Genomic DNA, 17,274 nt, shown 5'->3' on the forward strand with positions numbered 1-17,274 from the left:
AAAAAAAAAAAAAAAAAAAAACAGTACACTTCCACGTGTGCTCTTTTAGTAGCATGTACTATGTCAAGTCTATAGTCTATCTCAAACCAGGTTCTCTGAAGCATGTCAGGGGTGATGGAAGATGCAGCAGCAGAAATGCAGTGTTTCAGGTTCTCTAGGCTGTCCACTTTAGTTGCATAGACTGTGTCCTTCACATACCACCACAAGAAACAACCAAGAGGGGGTAAGAGCTGGTGATCGTGGTGGCCAAGGAATCGGTCCTCCACATCCACTCTACTGATCAGGGAAGACCCTGTCAAGAGCTGCATGGATTTCCAAATGCCAGTGTGGCAGGACACCATCCTGTTGAAAGAGGATGTGTGGTTGAAAGACAAAATTTCCAGGTTCATGCAAAGGTCTCGCAAATCCACTCTTGGCCTCAGCTGCCTTTTTTGTACACCTGACAGAAATTATGCTGCATTGCTTTCATGGATTTCCGCTCAGCCAACCACCACACAACTTGCATTTTCTCTGCCCGTGATGGCATGTTTAAAATTACGACAGCTCTGTCCAGCAGCGGCACTGCATGGTGATGAAGAAAAAAATTCTGGACGAAACTTGAAGAGTCTTTGGAATGTTTGAACAACCCAAACCTTAGATATTACTGCATTTAGATATTTTACTGTTCTTTGAAACTAGGGAGGTCCAATGTGGATACCCTGTTGTGAGACAAACCAGCTATGTGAATCTAACCCATGATAGGTTATACCTTGTGTGATTAGTACCATAGGTGTGCTAGAGTTCAATAATATGGAATGATATCAATTCCCTGCTCTACACATGAAACTGGCTCCACAGTTTGTGCTGGCATTCCATAGTATTTTTCAGTAACAAATTATATGTTGCAAAACTTATTCTTCTTATTTAAAGGAAATATGATGAAAATATTGAATATTACCTGCACTGCATTAGATCTTTATTTGCTGGTCCAGTAAACCCTATTTATTGGAGGCCTGAAGTGGCTTGTAAAAGCAGTTTCACATACATTCAAGGAATGTATAGGATACTATGACAGTACTATACTACATGATTAAGTTTACATTACTAATCTCCTTCCATCACACTATTATTGCCAGATTTTATATTTTCAATATTGACAATTTGTTTGCAATCTATCTAAACCTTGGTCTCTAATCTTTTTCCTGCTATCTGGTTATCAAAAAATATGGTCTCATTTTATTTCCCATTCTGTTTAAATGACCATACTACTTTAGATTAGCTCTGCTCACACATTTTTAAATGCTAAGAATATCAAGTTCCTTCCTAACATCTTCAATTTTTATTACGATTCTACCATTTATTCGCTTTTCTAAATTTTCTCAAAACTCAATATCTGCAATCTCTAATCTATGATCAACTGTTTTATTCCCAACTCAATTTTTAAATCGGTTCCATTTTATGAACTCCCCACCATACCAGCTTTGCTCATTCCATTGTCTATTTTCATATTTAATTTGCAATATTCACTCATTTTAGTGATTGTGCCTAATAGCTGAAGAAATATTTTCTTGTTGTATAGGTTTTGAATTTAGAATATATTTGGAGAATTTCATTTATGCCTATTTTCTGTCTTTTTTTACTGATTTTCATTCCACATTTGTTACAGCAGTTATTTAATTTAGTTAAAAGAATCCTGGAGACTTGCAGTGTATTTGTTTAGAAGAATAAAATAAAATCGATATCAGTTCACTATTTTATTTATTTATTAATTTTTTATAATTTGATTCACATGATAAATAAGAGCAGAGATAATGTACTTGTCTTACACCTGATTTTATAAACTATCTTCCTGTACTTCCTTCAATTCTAACAGCTGCTTTATGACAATTTAAATATAGATTATTGTATTGTTCCATTTACTCCAAATAATGGTAGCATTCTGAACAGCTTTTCTCTCATTAGTTTTCACGCTTTTTTTTCAAGCTTTATAAAACTTAAGTACAAATCTCTGCTATGTTCCCAAAATTTCTCAATTATTTGTTTTAAAGTGAAAATCTGACCCTGAATCCTTATATATATAAAAAAAAAACCAGCTAACGCCTTTTTATTCCTGTATACGGGAGTAGGCGAGGCCATTTAGCCCTATCTAACTTTTGGAGACTGAGTGGGCAGTTCAATCTCCACTGGTACCCAATCAGAGACAGATGGCCCAAAGCTATCACTAATTAAGCGGTACGCACTGAAGAGAGACGGCTCAAATGTGCTGCCATCTTGTGGTCCCTAACCCTAACACAATATATTTAATGTCTGAAATAATGTGGGTTCTACGGTCGATTTTCTTGAGTTTACAGGACGAAAAACCCGAGTTTCCGGGAGGAAAAACCTGCTTGCCCGTGCCAGAGATCGACTAACTCAGGAATCGGTCGAAAAAAGGCTTAGAAAAATTTCCTCTAGTCGTCGACTAGACTCGAAATGAAGTCTTCCTTCGTGCGGCCAAGCGCGGTGGTGTGCAAACGCCACATCCACTGAGCTACACAGGCTCCCTATATATATATATATATATATAAAAAAATCAGCTAACGCCTTTTTATTCCCGTATATGTAGGGAGTAGGCGAGGCCGTTTTTTTTAGCCCTATCTAACTTTTGGAGACTGAGTGGGCAGTTCAATCTCGACTGGTACCAATCAGATATAGCTGGCCCAAGGCTATCACTAATTAAGCGGCACACAGTGAAGAGTGATGGCTCAACAAGTGCCGCCATCTCATGGTCCCTAACACTCGTATTTAATGTCTGAAATAATGTTGGTACTACGGTCAATTTTCTTGAGTTTAAGGGGACGAAAAACCCACTTGCCTGTGCCAGAGATCGACTAACTCGGGAACCGGTCGAAAAAAGGCTTAGAAAAATTTCATCTAGTTGCCTACTAGACTCTAAATCAAGTCTTCCTTTGTGCGACCAAGCGCCGTGGTGTGTGAACACCACATCCAATGAGCTACATGTTGGGCCCATATACGAGAGGTTGGCTGGTCAACCTATAGTGTACTTTATTTGCCCAGAACTCAACTTGTTTTTTTTCATATTTTTCTCCCATAACTTTTCTTAGTCTATTCTCGAGTATGCTTACCTCAGTAATGAAATTGCTCTAATTCTAACATTGTATTATTTCTCTTTTTTATACATGGGTACTGAGAGCTGTGCTTAAATTATATGGAATTCAAACTTCTAAGGTCTTCTGAATTATGCAGTGTAGATATTGTAAAACTTATGCCTTCATATTTGAGCATATCCTCCATTTGTCTTTCCACACCAGGTTTCTGATGAACACCAGGCTTTATTAAGCCTGGTGTTCATCTGCTCTTATTGATACTCCTGACTACATTCCTATTATTTCACATCTCATTCAATCTTTTAAAGTAATTACTTCAGACATTTAGAATAGCTTTATCTATATTACTTTTATCATCCCCGATTCCTTTTGTAGGACTCTTTCTTCCCTCTTAAATATCCTCTAGAACACTTTGCCTCCTTTGTGATATTTGTCTTATATATTCTTACTAATGTTTTCCCATGACTTTTGCTTACTATTTTTACATATACAGCATAGCTCTAGCATTTTTTCCATATGTTCTCTCAAGGAATTTCCATACTTGCTATGAATGTTCAATATGCTTTCATCTCTAGGACTGACTCTTGTTTCATTCAACATGAAGTTTAGATTTTTCTGTTCTAATCAACAACTTTACACCCCCCCCTGCCACCTTGATGCTTTCTTCTGAGTTTGCCACTGAGACTGCAAGGTTTGGTTCTTGTTTTCACTCTCATTTTTGATTCAAGAATATTTGTACAGTTGAGTCAAAAGTTTCATACAATCATCAACAGTATATATGATGTTAATGATTGTCATGATCACTAACTTGGAAAGATTATGGTACACTGTCGAGCTATGAAATCCTAAAGGGCCAAGATGATTCTGAATGGATCAGATGATTTACTTCCACCTATGGGAGAGAGAGTCTACAGGATTAGGACGGTCACTCCATTTTTCCATTGCATGCTAGACTTAATGACCTGTTACAGTTAATTATTTTAGAATCTGAAATCTCATTATGCTCTAATAGAGTAGTTAATTCTATCTGCATAGTATGTTATGTTGGCTCTTCTGGCTTGTTTTGCAGAATGAAAACTCATCTTACTAGGAGGAAACACCTGTCACCTTTGTATGAGATCAACTAACTCATCTTCAGCTGAAAGGCCCTTATAGGAATTCTTCATATTCTTGATGGGATTTGAATGCAGAGCTTTTCATACAAAGAGTAATGTCGATATAGCCTAAGATATGGAGGCTCATGACAGACCAAATATTTCAGCATAATTCTAGGTCTGAAATAATAATATTGAGAATAATCAAGAAAGCAAGTCAAATCAAATATCTTGTTTTAGAAATAAAAATGGATCTGGAGAATTCTCGATGAATAGTTCACTGTATTGTTTAGAATTCACAGTAAGTCAGTTTTATATGAATCAAACAAATGATCTTTATTTGTTTAATTTATTGTTTTGTTTGAACACATTTGTTTCATATAGAATAATACTCCACAGTGTTATAATTAAATAATCCCTAAAAGGTAAACTTAACTATTACATCAAAATGTCTTTGATAAACATTAATCTTATTTTAAGCTCTAATGGTGCACGAGTTTGTATTTTGTTTGCTTTTAAAGGTTACTGTAACATATAGTGTTAATGACAGAGCACATGTCTAAGAAACCTATGACTCTTAGTGCAATGCATGAATTTTTAAATAACAGGTAAAGCTTTAAGCATTTGATATGATGATAAAATCATTTCTGAGTATTATCTAATAATAATAAAAAATCCCATAATGTCAGGTAATGTATCAGAAATATATTTGGATTGTGGTGTATTACTTTTTGCACATTTGTTGTCACCATAGTAAAATATTGTTGCTGATTCCTGATGATTTTAAGAAACCTCTACATGGAATGGGATGAATAAGCTTGACATTTTCATCATGTTGGTCAAAATGACACACAAACTGTGAAATGTTTTTCAGTTTAATGAAGCATTTTTAAGGCAAAGAGGTATCAAAAGGAAGGTGTCTGGGTTACATTCACTCCCATAAAGAAATCAAAGTGAAGGTACGCAAAGAAGAACAGCTGTAGGTTGGAAAGGGAGATGTATAGGGATGACAATCAGGACAGTGTCATCTTAATAGAAGAATTGAATTATAATGAATATTTTAATTGAAGTTTCAATTTAAAATTGAAATCCTGAAAATCACACAATAATAATAATAATAAAAAGTATAAATATGTTCATCCTCCTCTTTGCAGACGACCAAATAATGATTACAAATTCTGAAGATAACTTACAGAAAGCTATTTTAAATCTAAATGAGATATCCAAAGATTATGGTATGATAATATCAACGGAAAAATCAAAAACTATGGCCTTTAAAGGACAAGATCCAGAAAGAACTAAAATAGTAATAGATAACGAGATCTTAGAACAGGTGAATTCATTTAACTACCTAGGATGTATGATCACATATGAAAATGAAAAAGATATAAACGTAAAAATTGCAAAATATTTAAAAATAACAGGTGTAATTAACTCTATATTTAAACCAAACCTAGTTCAAAAACTAACCAGGCTAAAAGTATACAATACATTAGCCTTACCGGTCTTAATGTATGGAAGCGAAATCTGGACAATAAAACAAAAAGACAAACAAAGATTAACAACAGCAGAAATGAAGTTTATGAGAAAAACTGCAAAGTATACCCTATTTGATCACAAAAGAAATGAAGATATTATGAAAGAATTAAACCAAGAACCAGTAATAGAAAAAATTAAAAAATATAAACATAAATGGATGGAACACGTTCAAAGAATGAAAACAGAAAGATTACCAAAATAACGCCTTAAAGCACAAGCCATTAGGAAAAAGAAAACCAGGACGTCCTCTTAAACGATGACTTCTAAGGCTGGAACAGGCCATGCTAGGCCTAAATCCTTGATATGTATGATGATGATAAATATGTTCAAAAATTTCTTAAGACAAATTTTAAATGTTTAGTATTTACAATTTTACTCAAAATTTCTGAAGCCTAATTCTGAGTTAAATCAATTACATATTGCTTTAACTCAGAATGAAAAAACAAAACATTATATCTTACTCAATTATGAATAATTACATCCATTAATGATGGCATGATAAAGAAATTTAAAACTTAGAATTATGTAATATTTTTAACATGTTAAAAATCAGATTTACTGGAATTATTTCTATACCTACTTTTGTTACATATAATTTAGAGAATAAACTTTGCACATTAGCAAGAAAACAGATTTGCTGCTTTACAAATTTTTGATAATCAAGAAATCAAGTCAAATCAAATATCTTGTTTTAGAAATAAAAATGGATCTTGAGCATTTTTGCTGAATAGTTCACTGTATTGTTAAGAATTACAATTTCCCAAATAATAATCATAACAATCTTGATATTTAAATCTGAAATTTTCAGTTATCTTCAGAAAAATTATAAAAGGTACCACCATAGTAGCAACAGTAAGGTAACAAAAAATGGCCAACATTTTCCTAATTTCAAAATAAGAAATGCATAATTTTTATATATATATATATATATATTTATATATATATATATAATTAAATAAATTAGGTAATATTGACAGGATGAAAAAGTACCATCTCCTATAAAAGAGATATATGCAGACCATCAAATTGATTTAAATTTAAGCAATGAAGTAATGTTTCATAAGTCCAGTGTTTTTAATGCCTCCATAGTGCAATTGGAAGAACGACAGCATGTTGTGCCCTTTGATCAGAAAAAGGCCTAAGTTTTCAATTCTCGTTGTGATGAGAGAAATATTTAAACGGTTTTTTTTTCAATTGAAGGTGAGTCAGCTGATCTTATATGGAGGTAACAGGATTTTTTACTCCTGGAAACTCTGGTTTTTCATCTTGCAAACAGACAAATTGGTCTTGAGAACACATGCAATTTATAGATAGAAAATACTAGTGGTAGTGGTGGGCAATAGATGGCATTGGTGTAGACCAGTGGTTCTCAAACTTTTTACCTCTGAGCCTCACCTGACAAGAGAAAACACTTTCAGCCCCCCCCCCCCTCCCCCCACCCACCACTAAGCTTTCTAACAAAAAAATCTTTTGGTTTATTTGTAAACTCAGGATGTTTGGTTTTTAAAATGTCTCTTTAATTTGTTAGTTTTCATACTATCTGCAGCTAAAATACTTAAACAGATTACACATTACAGACGTTCTTCATTATTAATTATAGTTTTCGTAAAGCCTAGTGATGAATAGTTTTCATCATACATTCTTGTTTTCACACTCTGACTAGCTTCTTTCCCACACTAGTTGAAGGAGCACTGGTATCTTCATTTCTATCACTATTCAGGAAATGCATCATTATCAATTGTTCATAATCAAGTCAACTTTAAGAGGTAAACAAATCAGCACAATTACACTGAAACAAGCACCAATGAGATGTCATTAAGTCCCTGTTTTCAGCTGCGCGTGTACAGTGCTGCCAGGAAGAGGATGCGGCCAATGCCGAACTGTCAACACTGCCTCTGGCACATGCGTTTTATAAGTGCAAGTGAAGAAAATAATTATTAGTTATTTTGAAATTCATGATAATTAAAACCTGTATCATCAAAAGTTTTTCTTTCTGTATTTTTATTTGTTATTTTTAAAACTGATTCAGGGCAGTTTTAATTTTTATCTGTAGGAAAGTATGCCGCGCCCCCTTTCAAGTTATTTGTTCTTTAGATGAACATCTAAAGAAAAAATTGCAACATATTCATTGCAAGGAAGTCAACTTATATATCAAATAGTTTCAGTGAAGTCTTCATCAATAAAGCAGTCAGAGGCTATGGAATACTTGACTCTTCTGCTCAAGAGGAAATCATCTGTATTCCATTCCTTCATGTGAAGTAATTTCTGATCATATTGAAAAAAAATTTCAAACCCTGAACATTTTTGTGGCCTTTCTTCCAGTTAGAAAAATATCCACCTTTCTTTTTTGATTTTCCAGGTATTTACCAGATTCCTTGTTCCTGTGGCTTATATTATTATGAAGCATCTGAAAGATCTGCTTTTATTTGTTGAAGAACATGCCTTATATCAAGAACTGGGAGCCTGAACAGTTGGGGCTTGATGAACACATCACATCTCTATGAGGCACAGAGTTCTCTGGAATAAGACAAAAATTCTTTGTAAGAGCCAGTTATTTATAGAACATTTTTATAAGGAAACTTGTGAAATGTTACTCCACTACTCAAACTTAAAAAGATCCAATAGTCTATGCTTATCTCTTATGGAAAACAGTACTTTTTCAATCTGCAAAACAAAACCAGATTTGTTTATTTATATATATTTCTTTTTTGAAGTTAGGAAAATGTTGACTTTTTTGTTACCTTATAATTGCTACTATGGTGATGCTTTTTTGGATTTTCCTGTTATCTGTATTACTGTTCCATGTAACATTTCAAAATATTACAAATAAATATCAAGATTTTCCATGTAAGTTCTGTCTTGTGTTATAAACTAATTTGATGCAAAAATTGAGTTCATATTTGCAATGGGCATCTAAAATGATAGTTTCACACATATTATGAAAACTTTGTTGACTAGTGATATTGAAAATAAATGAGTGTCAGTTTATTGAATTTTTTAATATTTTTTTATTAGTGAAGAAAAAATTAATACATTTTAATTAAATAATACTTTTATTAACGAATTAATAATAAATGCTTTTAAAATGTCATAAGATTGAGAAATGTTGCATCTGTTGAGGTATATTCAAGGCAGACTAGGTGTTTCATAATTTATTTGTATACCAAAAATCCAATTAATTTTCTGCTGGTTTAAACAACACAAGCATGTTTCTCCAAGTCAGTTGCCAAGCAGCATATTCCTGAAAGCAAAATTATGCTTGTCTGAATTATAATGATGCCAACACTCAACCAAGCATTCAACACAAGACTACCACCACCCTAATCATATTAAATATTCTGTTTGTTAATTTTACTAATTCCTATTATATTCATTTGAATTTTTTTACAATACTTCTGTATGTAAATAATTATACAATAATGAGATTAAGAAACTTATTTGGTTTAATGTCAAAATTATTATTTTATGAGAAAAATTAAATATGACCTCCTAATTACCAAGGCAATAGGGAGAGAATGCATATTTATTTGCAATATTAGCACAAAAATTGCACAAAATTAATATCTTAAATACAAATTGAAAATAAAAATTAGCACTAATGAGGTGTCACAGCACTAAAAATCACCTGGTGATATATACATACTGACTGGAACAGAAAACAAATTATTACTAAGAAATATCAACTTGCCTGGTGAAAATGACAATGCATAGGGATAAAGAAATTATTTCAGGGATTTCAGAAGTTGTAAGAGCTTTTAATCTCAAACAGATCACAAATAACATTATCACATTCTAGCATTCATTCCATCATTCAAGGTATATTACATACTAGAAATAGTGATGACATTTTTTTTTTAAATTAATGATACATTCAGTTGTTATTTTACCTTGCTAGAATGCATGTTTAGATACCACAAGTATCAGCTGTGGTACAGATATAAATGATAGCTCACATCTGACAATCAGTCTCTACAGTGTTCTGTTCATCCAATTTTTTTTTTTTTCAGTGCTACTTCCATTTCAGACTGAATTTTTTTTCCCCATTTTTCTTTCTTTTTTTTTTTTTTTTAAAGTAGATTCATGGCTACATAATATTTAGAAGTTCACTCTACTGTCAATGAAACCTACACATGCTTAAAAAATACAAAGAAAACTATCACACAACAAATTTTAATCAAGTCTTGTGGAGAACTCTAAGGTTTAATGTCAACTAGGAACAAATTCCACAGTTAGAAACAGATCATGAAACACAGCAGAAGCTTTCGGAGGAGGGGAAGGAAAAGCATGTGTATTGCATATCACTGTCTACTATCAGAGCTGTTCCAGTTGGGTAATCTTTGTATCATGTCCTTTTTAATTCAGGGAAGGAATGACAGTCCATTTGAGGGCAAGCTTTGTTTGACAAGAATCAGCTCCAACAAGGTAGTTCTGTTGAAAATCAATGGAGAGTAGGGTACAGCAACTACAGCCCAGGATGACTTCCCATGAAGGCTTTGCAGAGCCCTCTCTACACTGATCAGGAAATAATGAAAATGTGACTATTCCAACTTCAAGAGTTCAACATCAAATGTTAAAGTTGCATTAGGAGGGATAGTGATCAAGTTAAGAGAAAAAATGCTTCCAAGAATACTACAAATGGCCTTCTTGCAAGATATTTACAGTAAATATAATAATTTATAATAAACAACTAAGAAAATTTTTCGAAAGATCCCACATTGCAGCAAACTAAACTATTAATAATAATAATAAAAATTCCATAACTAAAGGCAAACATACAAGCTATTTAGATTAATTTAACAGTCATGCCGAAGCCCTTTCATTTAGCTGATCATAAATTTTCACCACTGTTTCCATATATATAAAGTACTGCATTAAGTTTCCCTTTAAAAATAGAATATTAGTAAAGCAATTGGCATAGAAAACAAATGATATTTACATAATAATACAGTATAGCAATTCTGATAAGCATATGGAAAATAATTTTTAAACAATAAATCAAACAAGTACATAAAATTTATGTACATGTTTCATTTATCTTACATATATTTATTTTACTAAATTATATCAAGAACAGTAGCAAAAAAAAAAAAAAAAAAAAAAAAAAAAGAAGATTAGTATAGCAGTATAACCAAATATACAAAACATTATATAAATCAAAACGACCACAGCTATTTGATTTCATGCATTCATCCTAAACACTTGGATATAAATCAGAATGGAAGGTGGGGGGGGAGATGCATTATTAAAAGAAGTGCACCTACATCTATCTATATCTAGTCCTCGCTCCTACTCCAATATCATTTTTCTCTGTTTTATTTATTAAAGTACTCTACACAACTTTCATTAAAAAAAAAAAGAGTTTAACTGCTAAGATTTATTCATATTAGTCCCATGATTAGCACATCCACCTGTTACACATCAGTGTCATGAGTGGGTAAAACATGAGAAGTAGAATACGAACTAATTCTCAAGTATATGATAATATCCTTTTGTTCAGTGAAAGTGAATGGTGAACAGCAATCATTACACTAGACTTATGGACTCAACTACCATTTGAGATAAAGAACTTTAAAATTCTATCCTGATCTTCACATTCACACTATATTAAAGCAACTAGCATTATACAACTGTAAGCAACAAAATGTCTAAAAAAACTTATTAACTTGCCTTGCCTGACCTCTTGTGGTTAAAAAAAAATAAATAAACAATCCACATAGGAAGAAAATGTAGAAGGAATATCATGAGAGACCTATATCAAGTACAGGCCAGAAAAGCCACGAGTATTGTACAGAAAGCTAAACTGCTGTATGAAAATAAATTTGCTGTGCAGGCTAAAGGCAACCAAAACTAACTTTATTGCTATGCTGCAAGTAAACGAAAAAAATGAACATAGAAGTATATTTTAGTTAAAAATAACTCTCAGCTCAGAAAATATTACACAGGCATGTAAAGAATGTACAATAGTTCTGTTTCAGAAAGGTGGTGCAAAATCCAATGCATTTAATTACTGACCTATCAGTATCTCTCCAGAGTGGTGTCAAATACTTCAGAGAAGTTGGTAAGCACTATACAGAAATGGGCAGAGAGATAAGCTATGCTTTGCAAAGAATAGAATGAGTTTATAAAAGAGGTCATGTTTTAGCAATTTATTCATATTTTATAATAATGTTAACAGCCAAGTTGGATAAAGGAATGGATGCACTATAATATTATTAGACTTTGCTAATGCATTTGATGGACACCACATGAAAAGGCTATTGCATAAACTGGAATGTAAACCACAGACTTAAATAAGTGGATGACTGACAAACAGGTATCAATAAGTGGTATATGATGTGTGAATTTGCCAGATTTAAGATGACTAGTAGCATATCTCAGGGATCAGTCTCTGGATTATTGTTGTTCAATCTATACATATGATATTGGGAAGGACATGAGAGATGTTCAACTGTTTTCAAAGATAGGCAGGGCAATCAGGGATGCTACTGATACACAGCATTTACAGAATGATTTGATGCTGGAAATGTGGGCAAATGATAATGGCTGTCAATTCAATGTTAGTAAGTGTAAAGTTATGCACTTTATATTGGTGGGATTATGTTACAAGAAATTGATGAGGCTAGGTATCTTGGAGTCATGGTGGAAATAAAACTGAAGTTCAAAGGTCACATTGCAAAACAAATATCGACATGTAAGGATAAGGAAGTCATTTTGCCTCTTTAAAATGCCTTGATATGACTGCACCTGGACTACTGTGTGCAGTTACACAGTAGTCCTGGATTTGATTTGAATTCAGAGGAAATAAAAATGTGGAAAGGGTGCAAAGAAGAGTAACAAAGACGATAAAGATTATGGAACATATACATACTAGCCATTAAATTGGAAACTTTATTTAGTACCATGTTGGCCTCCTTTAGCCCAAATTACAGTGAATGTGTAGTTTGGTAAAGATTCCACCTGTGTCTACAACATACCAGGAGTTCACTAGACAGTCCTCTAACTGGCTCAGATTTATTAACGATTTATTAATATTAACGATTACTAATGAGAAGCATTCTTAAATAGTTGCCTAGGTGACACACATGACCAAGTTTTTTTGTTTTTTTTTTGCATATATGCTGCCTAAGTGACATATATGTACGTCTACATAAAAGTTTATGTCCTTGACTCTTGAGAATTCAGATAATAATAACAACACATCAAAATCAAAGTAAAATAAATAAATAATAACATCAGCCAATTAGAAAAATCTTATTTTTGACATCTTGTAACTAAACAGTACATCTAGCCTAGATCCTGACCTGGTTGGATGAGTGGTAGGTGTATCCATCATGGGCACGGATGTTTGTCGCTGTCTTTGGGTGGAACATGAATTTCACTGCACAGTGCGAGACCACTACCCAGCTTATTGGAAAACTAAAGTGGCTTGAAAAAGTTCCATGTTTGGTCTCTATAAAATAAGTTTTTTGGACTATGTGAACATAAAAATTAAAAAAAAAAAAAAAAAAAAAAAAAAAAAAAAAAAAAAAAAAAAAAAAACTCATTAGCCAACCCACAGAACAAATGTAGTATAGGTGTGCAAAATCCTTCTGTGGGTAGGCATTACATAAAAAATACTTGTTAATGTATTTAGCCATCAGGTAGCCCATGGTTATTGTATTTAGTCTAGAAACAAAAAATGGGTCCCCTGTTGACTTTTCTTTATTGCAGATGGTACAACATACTAGTGCCTTTATTGACAGTTATATATGACATATGGATATACATTTACAAATTTTTAATATTTAGTAAATTTTTTTTTTTACACATTTAACAGTATGCAATAAGTTATTTAATGAAATTTGAATTTTTCACTGTGGCTATTGTTAAGATATTTCCTATAATAATATATTTTGCAATACAAAATTTATGCTTAACCAACTGTGTCAATATACCCAATCATTATCAATTTCCTGATATGTACCTTCAATGAGCATTCAGGCTATAATCACAGCACTACATGGCTAAGTTTACAGCATTATTAATCTCTTATCAACAATTTTCCTCCGTATTAGTCTACAGGGTGTTCGGGATAAATTTGACATATTTATAATTAATTATATTTTTCCGTAAGTTACATGTATTAACACACACTTCTTCATTTAAAAGGTTGGACCCTTCTTCATTCATATACAAGATTTCAGAAAGGATGGATAGCTGGAACCCACCTGAATCATGGAAGAGAATAACTTGTATCATGATGATTCGTGCCAGCCATCAAAATAAGGATATTTCGACTGCTGCCCAATGCTCCCTGAATACAGTAAAAACAATCAGGCATGAACTAGAGACTTGCAATGGTGACTACGAGGATGTAGCAAGAAGAAAGATCCCTAGCAGACGATCTGATTGCGTTCGTACAGCAGAATTCCTCGCAAATCTGCAGGAACAGGTGTTGAAGAACCCTGGCATTGGAATTCGGGCTTTGTCACGTGAAATGAATGTTGCAGCCTCTACTATGAAGCTTGCACTCAATGAAGACCTCCGCTACTACTCATACAAGCGCCGCAAAGGTCAGCTGCTTACAGAAAAGGCCCGTGAAAAACGTTTGATAAACGTGAAGAAACTTCTAAGCAGAGTGAAACATCCTGCGGAACCACAAACAATCTGGTTCTTTTCCGATGAGAAAAACTTTTGCCAGGATCAAAAACACAACACGCAGAATAACAGATGGCTTGCATACAGTTCAAAGGACATTCCTCGTGTAATGCAGACTAAATTTCCCCAAACTGTGATGGTTTTCGGATGTGTATCCTCTGAAGGCAATGTGATGCCTCCGCATTTTTTCCAAGAGGGCCTCAGGTTGACTTCAGATGGCTACGTGGAGTTGCTAAACACTGTAGTCAAGCCCTGGATAACAAGGGTAGCCAATGGTAGGCCGTATGTATGGCAGCAGGATTCGGCCCCTTGCCACACCTCTGGGAAAAGTCAAAAATGGTTGTCTGAAAATTTCTACGACTTCACCAGTCCAAATGTTTGGCCTCCAAACTCCCCAGACCTTAACCCCATGGATTATTTTGTATGGGGCGCAGTTGAAAAAGACACCAATCGCACTTCCAGTAATACAAAAGCCCAGTTAATGGATAAAATTAAAACAGTTTTTGCGGCCCTTCCCAGGGAGACTGTAGCATCAGCTTGTTCGAGGTTCCGAAGCAGGATTGAAGCTGTGATCGATGCTAATGGTGGTTATTTTGAGTAAATCTTGTTGATAGTATTGTAATTAACTCTGCCTGTAATGTTTTTTGTCAATTCATTAAATTTAATAGATACAAAGAAGATTTTCTTTTTCCTTACGAAACTGTCAAATTTATCCCGAACACCCTGTATTACTTATCATCATTCCAATATTATCGTGTCTAACGTTTCGTTTTCCTAAGGCATTTCTGACTGAATCAATCCACATAGACCTTGGTCTTCTTCAAAACAGCTGTTTTGCTAATCTTCACCCATTCTGTTTAAGTGACCAAACTACCTTAGATTAGCCCTGTTCACACATTCTTGAATGCAAACAATGTCAAGTTTCCTTTTTAATGTCTTAATTTTTAATATGATTCTACTACTGATGGCATCTGTTTAGATCCCCAGTTTGCAATAGATATCTCATATCTGTGGTTTCTAATCTTTGATCAAATGATTTATTTCTAACCAACTCTCTCAGATCCATAACTTAAAATTAGCTTGAACACTGTCTTGTAAATTGCTAGTTTGGTCAATTTCTCTCTTATTCCATATAAATTTATTCAACTAACTCCCCACCATACCAGGTTTCCTTATTCTGTTGTCTATTTCTAAATCTAATTTGCCATCTTCACTAAAAACTGTGTTTAAATAGCTGAACTATAGGTTCTTCACTGAGAATAGAACTGAAGTTTTCTATGTTCCTGCCTATTTTCATGGTTTTGAACTTTTTCCTGATGAGTTTCATGCCAAATGTGTTACCACTGTACTTCAATTTAGTTAGAGACTAAATTACTGGAGACTTGTACTGGATGTGTTTAGGAGTATATCTGCATAAACCAAAGGGCTAAGTTTGACATATTTTTCTTTTCTGCAAGGTTTAGCAAATTTGTCTATTTGCTTTACCGGTCTTACTAACTTGAGCTGGTGTTCCTCCCCCCCCCTTTCCTTCCTTCTGGTCTATATCTACTTCCTTTAGCCATTATCTTTACACCTAAATAAATGCTCTTTTAATTTCTTTTTCTATTCTTTGATCTTTTCACATATATTGTAAATATCTAGCTATGATGTCTTCATTTCTTACATGGTCCAATTTTGGGCATCCTTGAATTGTTCTTGAAATCTCATTTCTGCAGCTTTATTTCACTTTAATCTTTCTTTTTAACAGTGCATATTTCTGAACAATATAACAGTGATGAATACTTTATAAAATTTTAGTTGAAAACAAATGCTGATCACCATGTAACACTAAAAGAAAGGCAAAAGAGTGAGAGTGGCAATTACTTTATAAAGTTTTAGTTGAGTGTCTTTTTAAATGTTCTGAAATGTATTTTTTTCCCATCTATATCTTTAACATATGTTATTATGCAGCCTAAATAATTAAATTGGTCTATTTTATTATTGATCTATCATAATCTCGACCTTTAAATGTGTTGAATTTTTTTTTTTCTGTGAAATTTTTAAATTGTATTGTTAGCTTATTATGTTTAACTCATGAACTAATTCTGGAAGGTCATCTTCAATGTCGTCATCATCATCAAATTCCTGATATATACCCTCAAAGGGGGTGTACAGGATATGATAGTACTACATGAAAAACTTGCATCATTACTAACTTCCTATCTACAATTTTCCTCCAAATCAAATCTGTTACCTGTCAAGACTATAACATTATCAGATCTTATATTTCTATCTTCAAAGGCACTTTTTACTGTTTCAATCCACCTATGTCTTGGTCTTCCTCTGGGTCTTTTTCCTGCCAACCTGGCAGAAAATACTTGTTTTGCTAATTTTTCCTCGCCCATTCTGTTTAAGCATGACCATACCACCTGAGATTAGCTCTGCTAACGCATTCCTGGATGCTAACAATGTCAAGTAATTTCCTAATATCCTCATTTTTGATATGATATTGCCATTGATGCCATCTGTTCATGCCCCTAATCTTTTTCAGGACTCTCATATCTGCAGTCTCTAGTTTTTGTTCAAGTGTTTTATTTCTAACCCAGCTCTCAGATCCATAAGTTAAAATTGGTTTGAACACCGTCTTATACACAGCTAATTTAGTGTTTTGAATAATTTCTCTCTTATTCCATATAAATTATTCAGTTGATTTCCTACCACACAGCTTTATTGATTCTGTTGTCTATTTCCATATTTAATTTACCATTTTCACTAAAAATCGTGTCTAAGTAGCTGAAACGTTTTACTTGTTCTATAGGTTCTCCATTCACAACACAGTTGACATTTTCAGTGATTCTGCTATTTTCATTGTTTTTGCTTTCTTCCTACCAAATCTATTACAACAGTTATTCAATTTAGTCAGGGAATCTTGCAGACTT

The 17,274-nt window shown here is 33.3% G+C and overlaps 1 protein-coding gene across 1 annotated transcript in view; it reads right to left on the bottom strand.

The window, feature by feature from the left end:
- Nucleotides 1-9,209: 9,209 nt before the first annotated feature.
- The window catches only part of LOC150095288 (peptidyl-prolyl cis-trans isomerase FKBP1A-like), a 93,915-nt gene continuing 85,850 nt past the window's right edge, over nucleotides 9,210-17,274 (bottom strand). The window contains exon 5 of the mRNA XM_090410790.1: nucleotides 9,210-10,312. Coding sequence (XP_090266916.1) covers nucleotides 10,258-10,312 — 55 coding nt within the window. The 3' untranslated portion in view covers nucleotides 9,210-10,257. The remainder of the gene's footprint in view (nucleotides 10,313-17,274) is intronic.

The sequence above is a fragment of the Typopeltis vanoorti genome, chromosome 20 (assembly GCF_054136105.1).
Source record: "Typopeltis vanoorti isolate ZY-2024b chromosome 20, IOZ_Tvanoo_1.0, whole genome shotgun sequence".
Taxonomy (NCBI): domain Eukaryota; kingdom Metazoa; phylum Arthropoda; class Arachnida; order Uropygi; family Thelyphonidae; genus Typopeltis; species Typopeltis vanoorti.